Consider the following 11112-nt stretch of genomic DNA (forward strand, 5'->3'; position numbering starts at 1 on the left):
GTTCAAATGTCAATATCATAGATGCCACAAATTCATCATTTTAGAGATTTCTACCTTAAAACATTTTGACAGATATATGCTCAGATCAAAAGGGAACATCTTGTTTCTAGTCATTTTAATTGAAGCAATTGTAGCTCTAAACTTATCAAAAATCCTCAGATTCTTATCTTTCATATGCACTTCAAAGCCTTTTTCCAAAAACTGCCCCAAACTCAGAATGTTGTTTTTTATGTCTGGAATATAAAAAACTTCTGATATGAACTTCTATTCACCATTCTTAAGTTCAATAAGAATTCTGTCTCTTCATTCAACTGGTCTTTGAGAAAGATCTCCAAAGGTAATGTTACCTTTATAACTTTCATCGATATCAATAAATGCTTCCTTTATACCACGTATATGATTTAATGCTCATGTATCTAGATACTAGGTGCTGGAGTTGCTGCCATCAAATTTTCCACAAGCCAACAATAATGCATGCTTTTTATAATCAATTTCTTTATCAGCAAAGTTGACATTCTTGTCTTCAAATTTGTATTGTGAACAATCTAAAGCAAAATGATCATACTGTTTACAATTATAATATTGTATGTTTGCATAATTATTCCTCCAATTTGAATAACCTCCATGACTTTTTCCTCTATTTTTTCCATGACCTTTGAAATTAAAATTTTGATTTCATGCTCTATGAGATTCTTGATTTCTGAATGATATTCCTCCTCTTCCTCTTCTATGAATGAACCTTCCTCTTTGAAATGCTCCTCCGCCATATTCATTAACATTCTTCACAGTTAACTTTGTCTGCAATGCTTGTTCAAGAGATCTTTCTTCTCCTCTTCTATCAATTTTCTACTTATAGGCTTGCAGAGATCCCATTAATTCTTTTACTGTTAGACTTTCAAATTCTTTGATTCTTCAATTGCTACAACCACATGATCAAACTTTGAATCCAGAGACCTCAAAATTTTCTCCATGACACAAACATCATCAATATTTTCACAATTCCTTCTCTTCTGGTGAACCACAAAGATTACTTTTGTGAAGTAATCTGAAACTGTCTCGTTATTTTCTTTACTCAACTTCTCAAAGTCTCCTCTCAATGCTTGCAACCATATCCTTTTTGTCTTTTCAACTCCACTATAAGTCTTGTTAAGCATTTCTCATGTCTCTTTTGATGTCTTTGCTGGTGCCACCATCTCAAAAGTTGTTTCATCAAGTCCTTGATAAATATTGAATAACACCTTATTATCCTTCTTCTTTGATTCTCTCAATGTTTGTCTTTCTGCATTACTCCTTGCTGCCTCTTCTCATGTTGATTCTGGTTCAGTGTAACCATCTTCAACTAACTCCCATAACTACTTTTGACAATTTTTTATTTGATGTTTGAAGGGCCAAAGAAGAAAGCGGTGAAAATGGCTAGACAGAGGGATCCATTTTGGGATTTTGTTGAGAAGCTGGATGATGGTCCTTTCAACTGTACATTTTGTGGCTATAAATTTGCTGCTGCTACTTCCGTTTCGAGGATCAAATTGCATTTGTCTCAAGTCAGAGGGCGTGGTGTTGCAATTTGTGACAAAGTTCCTGAAGACGTTCAAGAAGCAGCTTTTCAAGTTGTGCATGGTGGCAACAAAAGACATAAAACCATAGCAAGTTCAAGCAATTTTAATGAAACTTCCATTTCAACCACTCTACAAGAACAAAACAATGAAGTCGACAATTTGGCAGGAGACACGGGAAGGATACAAGCACCAGGTACAATGGGTCAAGCACTTGAAAGATTTTTGGAAGAGATCAATAATGTAATGGAGGATGATATAGAGAATGGGACTGGAGTTGTGCAGCCTGGTGCAGGAGCTAGCTCTTCTGGAGGGCTTACAGGCAACGCAAATGAGACTCCAGGAGATCCATTACCTACTAGCTTACATGTTGAAGTCGACAATGTGGCACCACAAGGGCAACATCTGGAGAGAGTAACTGGGCAGCCTGTTGTAAGAGGTAGTTCTCATGAGAGGCCACTTGTTAATCACGATGAGCTTCAAGAAGATTCTTCCCAACCAACTGATCCACCATGTCTTACCCATGGAAGATATCATGATCAACTACGTACCCCACTAGTCAACATGGTTGGAGAACCTGGGCAGCCTGTTGTGAGACATAGCTCTCGTGAAGCTCTTCAACGTAATGGCGATGAGATCGGACGAGATATGTTTCTAACTGAAGAGCTAACAGGTGGAGAGTTTGAAAATAATAAGAATGCTATCTGGTCGTGGATAATGAATGATGAAGCCTCATTAAGTCTTGGCATTTACGGGTTGGGGGGTGTGGGCAAAACAACATTGCTCACACATATCTACAATCAGCTTCTACAAGAACCTGGCACTTCTCCTCATGTTCACTGGATCACGGTATCGCAGGATTTTAGTGTTTATAAATTGCAGAATCTTATTGCAAGAGACTTTCATTTAGATCTTTCAAATGAAGACAACGAGAGGAAAAGGGCTGCAAAACTGTCAAAAGCATTAACTGAGAAACAACGGTGGGTTCTCATCTTAGATGATTTGTGGGACTGTTTTGATTATAATAAGTTGGGAATTCCTATCAGAGTGAAGGGATGCAAACTAATTCTTACAACTCGATCACTTGGAGTTTGTCAGCGGATGTTCTGCCAGAAGACAATCAAAGTGGAGCCTCTTTCAATGGAAGAAGCTTGGGCTCTGTTCACAAAGATACTTGGACGTATTCCTCCAGGAGTGGAAGAAATTGCAAAATCTATGGCAAGAGAATGTGCTGGTTTGCCTCTAGGAATTAAAACAATGGCCGGAACCATGAGGGGAGTGGATGATATATGTGAGTGGAGGAATGCTTTGGAGGAGTTGAAACAATCAAGAGTTCGGCTGGAGGACATGGATGAGGAGGTATTCCAAATATTAAGATTTAGTTATATGCACTTAAAGGAGTCAGAACTGCAACGATGTTTCTTGTACTGTGCATTATTCCCGGAAGACTTCATGATCCCTAGAGAGGATTTGATAGCTTATTTGATTGACGAGGGAGTGATAAAAGGGCTGAAGAGTAGGGAGGCAGAATTTAACAAAGGCCACTCGATGCTGAATAAACTTGAAAGAGTCTGCCTATTGGAAAGTGCTGAGAAATGGGGTGATGATGAAAGATACGTCAAGATGCATGACTTGATTAGGGACATGGCCATCCAAATACAGCAAGAGAACTCTCAAGGCATGGTTAAAGCAGGTGAACAGTTAAGAGAATTGCCAGGTGCAGAGGAGTGGACAGAGAATCTTATAAGAGTTTCACTGATGCATAACCAAATTGAAAAAATTCCTTCCGGCCATTCACCAAGGTGTCCCAGTCTTTCAACTCTATTGTTGTGCGGAAATCAACTGGTGCTTATTGCAGATTCATTTTTTGAGCAATTGCATGGGCTCAAGGTTCTTGATCTGTCTTGTACAGGTATCACAAAACCGCCCGATTCTGTCTCTGAATTGGTGAATCTCACTGCATTACTGCTCATTGGTTGTAAAATGTTAAGGCATGTACCGTCATTAGAAAAGCTCAGGGCACTGAAGAGGTTAGATCTCTCTGGTTCTTTGGCACTTGAAAAGATGCCTCAAGGCATGGAATGTCTATGCAACCTGAGTTATCTTATAATGGATGGATGTGGTGAAAAGGAGTTTCCTAGTGGGTTGTTACCTAAACTCTCTCACCTGCAAGTCTTTGTGTTACTGGAGGATTCGGTTGTTGACAATCGTTTTATATTTCCATTATATTCTCCAATAACAGTTAAAGGAAAGGAAGTAGGATGCTTGAGGAAGTTGGAAACTTTGGAATGCCATTTTGAAGGTTGCTCTGACTTTGTGGAGTATCTCAATTCTCGAGATAAGACCCGATTGCTAAAAAAATATAAAATTGTTGTAGGACTGCTACATCACAATCATTATGAACATGACAAAAATAAAGTAATTTTTTTGAGTAAATTGAGTATCAGAGACGGAGATTTTCGGGACATGTTCCCAGAGGACATTCAACAACTGACCATTGATGAATGTGATGATGCAAAAAGCTTATGCGATGTTTCCTCTCTAATAAAGTATGCAACTGATCTGGAGTATATCTATATTAGTAGTTGCAATAGCATGGAGAGCTTGGTTTTATCTTCTTGGTACTGCTCTGCTCCACTACCTTTGCCATCTGACAACGGTATATTTTCTGGTCTTAAAAGGTTTCATTGTTCTGGCTGTAAGAGCATGAAGAAGTTGTTCCCTCCTGTCTTTCTGCCAAGCCTTGCAAACCTGGAAGCGATTACAGTTGAAGAATGTGAGAAAATGGAGATAATAGTTGGAACAAGATCAGCTGAAGAAGGGGTTATGGGTGAAGAAAGCAGCAACAATGAATTCAAACTCCCCAAGTTAAGACTTCTGCACTTGGTTGGATTACCAGAACTGAAAAGTATTTGCAATGCAAAACTGACTTGCGATTCTCTCGAGGTAATTTGGATTATAGAATGTGAGAAGCTGAAGAGGATGGGAATTTGTCTTCCGTTGCTTGAAAATGGCCAGCCATCTCCTCCCCCTTCTCTTAAAAGAATGTATGTAGAACCAAAAGAATGGTGGGAGTCAGTAGTGTGGTGGGAGCATCCTAACGCTAAGGATGTGCTTCTTCCCTTTGTAAGGTTTTTGTAGGATGAGTGACGACGTTGCCCTTAATATAATATTAAATTAAAAGTAAGCATTGTTGTTTTAATTGGATTTTAATGAATTAACCTTAAGCTATGTGTCCACTTAATTGAATTTTTGTATGATGTCTTTTATCTTCCATTATTTACAGTGAAGGATGCAACGTTCAGATTGAAATGGATTGGCCTTCCAGGCAGAAAATTTGTCTAGGCATAGCTAGAGGTTTGACTGAGGAAGTTTATACTCTCTAAAACTCTCTTTCATTCTTTGTTTAATGCTGATTGGAAAACATTTGTAAGACATTTGATGATAGTCTCGGTTTAATGCTCATTGCAAAACATCACACTGTAGAAGGTTCTGATTTGCCAAGGCATTTCCTAGGTTCAGCTAGTATTGTAGCAGTTGTTTTTAAGTGGAGACGTGTCTCCCACCATGCAGGAGTTTCCCTAATATTGTAGGCCTCCAAGAACTGATAGAGTGTAATATAATATCATTCTTGAGCCCTTAATGTGTGTGTGTGTGTATTTGATCGACAAGTTCTCACATTTCTATGAATTAATGCTGATTTACCAAACAATTGTGAATCAAAATATTCGAATTGTGAATATTAAGGTTCTAACGTACAACCAATCAAATTGTGAATTAGTTTCTTTGTAGTTTAAAAATGATTTTATTCTAAAACAAAAACAAAATATGTATTCCTCCATGTCTATATTGTACTCCATGATTATTAAGGTTCTAACAACCAATCAAACTGTGAATCATTACTCAAATATTAATTTGTTATAACATATTCAAGAAAACTTTTCCATTTCTCCTACTATTTCCAAGCCATTAATTAAGAATTTAACATCTAGTGTCAATATAATCACTTGAGACTGCATTTTGTCCCTTAAATGTTGCCGAAGCGAAGTACATTCATGTCTAAAACAACACTGTCCATGTCCTGCTTCTAGAAATCAATGAACTTCTATAAATGCAACATTGGTTTCCTTTAGTTTGGACAAAATACATTTCTGCATGTTCCGCAGTATCTATAAGTTGATTTTAACTAGAATTTCCATTTTTTCTCTTTTTTTATGAGTAATTATTTCTATATCTGAATCCTTCTTCATATTTTCAACATTTATCAGAACATCGTTCCTTCTTCATATGGTAGTGATGAGATAATTGTCTTTGGCAGCACTGGTGATGTTTTGTAAAATAAAAGAAGAGAATAAATAAGAAAAGACAACAATGCTTTGAAGACTTAAAAGTAGGTGTAAATGGATGAAGAGCATCAACGTAATTGAATAAAAGCTTGATAAATATAAATAGAAAGAAGACAAAAAAGAAAGAAAACGAAAGCTGATTTTAGAGAGAGAATCGAGAAAAGAGAGAAAGAAGGGAGAAGAAGAGGAGGAGGAGGAAAGGGAACAGAACTTGAGACACTAAGTTACTGAGGTAAGATTTAAGCATGAATGTTTATAATTGATGTTATTGGTTAAGGTTTGTGTTAAGGTTTAGGTTTCAATTTGTATTTTAGAGATTAATTGATGAATTTGGTATAAATTGATGGATTGATTATAATGGGATGGGTTAATTGAAGTGTTATAGGTTAGTTGTGTTATGAGTTTATTGATTTGTTATGGAATTTTAAGGTTTGGATAAAATTTTGAAGAAATCTGCTATCTAGGGAAAACTAGTCTGAAATTCTTGACCAAAAACTTCGATTAGTTAAACCGATTGACCATTTTGACTTGTTTGATTCTGGTGCAACGATTGGGTAGAACTAGTAGATCATTTGGTATGTTTTGATTTGGAAGACCGATTGGTAAATTTCAGTTTACTAGTTTATCTTGGATAGTTTTGATCGACCGGTTGGGTTGAAACGATTGATTGACAATAAGGTTAGATAATTTTTTTAGATTTGATTAGCTATGTTATGTTTGGCATCGACTAGTAATTACACATATATTTCTAAACATATAGGATTATGAATTACATTCTAAATTAAGTATATCAAATAAATTGAATGTTTTTTTTTTAAGTTGTTTTTTAATATTTTTTTTTATATTTATATAATCTTTATATTCTATCCGCAGGATATTAGTATAATTTCTTTAGATATTTGCTTTTGAGATCTTTCACAAGTAAGGTGAATCAATAATTTTTAATATACTAAATAATTAATTTAAATATTTAATTATTATATTGGAGACTACATCTTGATTTCCACATATTAAGCCTCGTATCAATTTTTACACAATCCCATAACGCCAGTCTACACAATCACAGCTACAATTTTCCAATAATCTCAAAGTATGAAACCATAACAAAATGTTGAATTAAGATTTAAAGATTTCATCATATTTTATTTTTATATGAACCAGATCTCATACAACAACTGACATGGGTCGTCTAAGTATTTTTGTTTTTTTTTCCTCTCGATCCTGCAAGTGCAAAAGCCAATACGATCAACAAGCTACGGTATGCCCAGATGGGAAGTACTGCCAGAGCCCTCTCTTACAAGGAAGGAGACATGCTAGGTGCTGACCTGAGAACCGAAATATGTTATATTAGCATAACACTTTTGTTTTACCATCTAACAATAAACTCAAGGGTTAAAGCAGCGTAATGTAAACACGTTAAATAATTAGTGTGAATAAATAAAGCAGAAAGTGCATGAAGTTTATTTGGTGGTTTCCAGGCAGTGGGGCTGATCATTGCAAACAGGACAAAGAAAAAGGGCTTATCATTGATTCTGATAAGGTGGGAATTCCTATCAAAGTGAAGGGATGCAAGCTAATTCTTACAACTCGATCGTGAGGTGGGAACTTTTAATTATTGAACACAGCGTTCACTATGAGATGGAACTGTGTGATTGCAGTGATGCTGCTTTCCTCAAAGTCTAAGCAAGGAAACCGTGAATTTGTGAATGAGATAGGAATGATGTTTTGTTGGAGGAAACCAATTAATGCTTGGGTACTAGTCATGCAGAACAATTGCATGTACCCGTGAAATCAAGTGAAAAACCAAGGATTATGTAGCGAGTTTAACCACCTTTTTTTTCCCGGTTATATGGCTCCTGAGCATGCAATGCGTGGCTGCTAAACTAGCAAAGAAAATGTTTGTAGCTTTGGAGTTGTTGCTTTGGAAATTGTAAGTGGTAAGATCAACAAAAACTACAGGCCAAAGGATGAGTTTGTTTACCTTCTTGACTGAGTAAGCTTATACTGTCTAGCATTCTCTTTCATTCCTTGTTTGATGCTCATTGGAAAACATTTGATGCTATTCTTGATTTAATACTCATTGCAAAACGTCACATTGTATCTGTACGTGAACTGGCCAACCTCGTGTTTCTTGTCAATTTTGCATCATTGCGTGTAATGTTTCCTCAAATATTCAAACTATTCATCCTCATATTCTGCAGAAGACAGCCATCTCGTTTCCTAATCTTTTTTGGTTCCTGCCGAACTTATATCTGCATTTGTCGTTCCATATTTCTGCTGAACTTCCTATACTCATTTTACAGTATTGAGTACATTATAGCATCCTTATTTGGATTTATCTGGGATTCTGCCATGCCCATGTTTTGCAAGAGAGAGGAGGTCTTTCAGAGTTGGTCGATCCAGAATTGCGGTCAGATTATTCTTCAGAGGAGGTTATGGTGATGCTGAATATCAACCTCTCATGCACCAATGCAAATTCTTGTGAATCTTGTTGCAGCTGATAAGCCTATATGATGTAGAACACAGAGTTAAAACTGCAAAGAGAAAGGGAGTGAATGACTCTGGCAGGACTAAACGGAACATAAAATGATGCTTTTATGCAAAGAGAAATTGGATATATACATTTGTCTTTGGTGCATCCATTATTGATCATGTCAAAATCATCAAATCCCTATTTGAAAAACATGGCCAAATCAATTTTTTTTAAGCTTACTTATTGAGGACAGACACAAATCCTGTTTCATCTTCAATTAATCAGTTGTATAGTGGAACGGATTCGGCATAATCATTGCTAAGATATTTCTTTTCTTTCCCATCAATCCTTGAGACTTCATATCATTATTGCCATGCAATGACAAGAACATAGTGTTGTAAAGGATTCATTAAAAACAAAATTTTGGTCGGCCACCCATTCTAAGTAGCCAACAAAATGCAATCTAACCAAATGACTGAGGACTGAGTAGCCAATCTATGGACGCAGCTTCAGCAGTTCCTGTGCGAAGTGAGCAGAACAGCAGGGGGAAATGCAAGCGAAGATGCCCAGGTAAAAAAGGCAACTAACAAACAGCTGCCAAGGACAAAAAAAAATGGAGCGAAATGGGCATTAATCTCAAAAGAACAGTAAAAAGGATTAAAAAAAAAAGCTATTAACCATGTTGGCATGCTCAACACCAAATCAAAGATGACGTAGTCAAGTCAATAAGAAGTGCTAGTCTATATATGCAATTAAGCTCACACTTATCACCCAATAATGCTATTAACTCATTCCTCAACATCTTTGCTTAAATTAGTGGCAAAGGCTAGGTCAAAACCCTGTAAAATTTTGCTTAATTCTCTATTCGTGTAGTGAACCAGCCTTCCTAAAAGAAAACATGATATCAGCAAAAAAGTTGATATTTTAAGACAAAAAAATGAACATGAGTTGCAAATCACATCAAGCCATAACAGAGTTAACAGAGAAAGAGTTGGCAGTTGCTTGAATTTCTAAGCATTGGGTTGAGATCCTAGCAAGGTTTTTAAACTCTAAGAAAGAGGGTCGAAAGAAATCATCTTCCAACTAAGAAATCTTACTTGCCATCACCTCCCGACTAATATGCTCAGGTTATATTCGATCAAGTTGAGTTGTTTTTAGCATCTCATGAGTTTAGATTAGCATGTCAGCCATCACTTGTGACTTTTGTTAGGCACAAAATGTCCAATAAGTTTCCTATCAACTGCATGTCTGTAGGAACACGGGGGGGAATCGACAACTGTGGCCCCATTTGATATGTGACTCATCATTCTTTGACTGCACTGGATACATGTAAGCACAGGAGAGGAAAAGGTAGTTGCAAATGCCTGTAGGAATTCTAGCATGCCTAAGAGGAATTTCTTTTGCTGCCATCTAAAGATAGCTTCTCTAGCAGTCTGGATGCCAAGACCACCCTCATAATTTCCCCTAGCATCTCCTTTACTAAACACCTAGACCAAAGAAACAACCTGCTAATCTGTTAATATAACCACAAATCCTCCTGGCCAGCCATGTTCATACTTCATTGCGTAGAGCGAAATTGATGGCATCAGCAGTGGAGCGAATTGAAGTATTCCAGGCACCTAATTTATTGTGAGCCGCAAAACAACATGGACAATTGGAGGGTGATGTGGAAAAAATTGCCTTAGTGGATAAGCCTACACTTTATATTGAGAAGAAACTCAATTTTGATAGATTGGGATCTCGTGGAGGAACATAATTGTCATGTTTATTAAATTTAAATAATTCAACTCCAATTAAACATTAAAAATGCAGGGGTTTATCTCATGTTGTCTTATCTGATGTGTTTGGTTTTCATCTATTCATGCTATCATCAGTTCCCTGCATTACTCTAGGGTCCTTTAACTAATTTTAACAAACATTAAATGACACCCTCATTCCCTCAAGCGAAGAGCTGACCGATGAAACAAATTACTGTAGCTAAAAATGCAGCAAACAATGAAGAACAGCATAGCCCGATAATGAACAGCACATGAGCAAACATAGAACAAAAGTAAGTAAGAGGCCACGATTGAAATGCAACCATCCTCAACGACATAAAAAACAAATTACAATAAAAAACAACAAAAAGATGGATCTAGGAAAAGCCGATATTGAAACCATCTGAAGAAAATTTAGCCATATGAAAATGAATGCAGTGAAGGAACACCATACCTGTGAAAAACCAGCCGAAGAATCACATAACCTTGACAAAGGCTATTCGATCGAGCCTTGTCGAAGGCAATCAAAGACACACAGCATTCCTGAACACATCATACAAACAGTAACTGAAAAGCATCAGATAAAACAAAAAAAGGAAGGTGAGCAAGCCAAACAATAGGAGAAAGCTCAGACATGCACTTAAACCTAATCAAAAAGTCCTTCCTGAAAAAAGAAAAAGCAACCTGCAGGGTCTCTGAAAAGAAACAAACCTAGCAAAACATCACGCAACCTAAGCCATGGAATATCAGGTGGCCGCGCCAGCAAAAGAGCCAAAATCCCTAGAAAGAAAGCAGAAAATAACACCACTGAGCTAAATTCAATTCTAAAAAAATAAATTAGGGACAGTACATGGCAAAACAACTGTCAAACGACAATGGGGTGAGAAAAAACAAGGGAAACCTGAAAGATAATAAAAAAACCAATGACAATAAATTGAATTCCAATTGAGCTACACCATTGAGCAGAAGAGAGAAAGCAGGAA

The 11112-nt window shown here is 36.7% G+C and overlaps 1 protein-coding gene and 1 long non-coding RNA gene across 2 annotated transcripts in view; one reads left to right on the plus strand and one right to left on the minus strand.

The window, feature by feature from the left end:
* The first annotated feature begins 942 nt into the window (after window positions 1-942).
* On the plus strand, window positions 943-4736 carry LOC105107461 (putative disease resistance protein At4g10780). The gene has a single exon (XM_011001384.1). It carries the CDS (start codon window positions 1377-1379, stop codon window positions 4692-4694), a length of 3318 nt encoding a protein of 1105 aa, XP_010999686.1. The 5' UTR covers window positions 943-1376; the 3' UTR covers window positions 4695-4736.
* A 2267-nt stretch (window positions 4737-7003) lies between these two features.
* The window catches only part of LOC105107460 (uncharacterized), a 4995-nt gene continuing 886 nt past the window's right edge, over window positions 7004-11112 (minus strand). Inside the window, exons 2-6 of the long non-coding RNA XR_838882.1 lie at window positions 10841-10909; window positions 10584-10672; window positions 8841-8966; window positions 7881-8405; window positions 7004-7224 (exon numbers count right to left, since the gene is read on the minus strand). This is a non-coding gene — a long non-coding RNA (uncharacterized LOC105107460). The remainder of the gene's footprint in view (window positions 7225-7880; window positions 8406-8840; window positions 8967-10583; window positions 10673-10840; window positions 10910-11112) is intronic.

This window comes from Populus euphratica, unplaced genomic scaffold (genome assembly GCF_000495115.2).
Source record: "Populus euphratica unplaced genomic scaffold, PopEup_1.0 scaffold161.1, whole genome shotgun sequence".
In the NCBI taxonomy this organism is placed as follows: Eukaryota; Viridiplantae; Streptophyta; class Magnoliopsida; order Malpighiales; family Salicaceae; genus Populus; species Populus euphratica.

Coding starts and splice junctions, on each gene's coding strand:
- LOC105107461 (XM_011001384.1), top strand. CDS start 1,377: ATGTTTGAAGGGCCAAAGAAGAAAGCGGTGAAAATGGCTAGACAGAGG.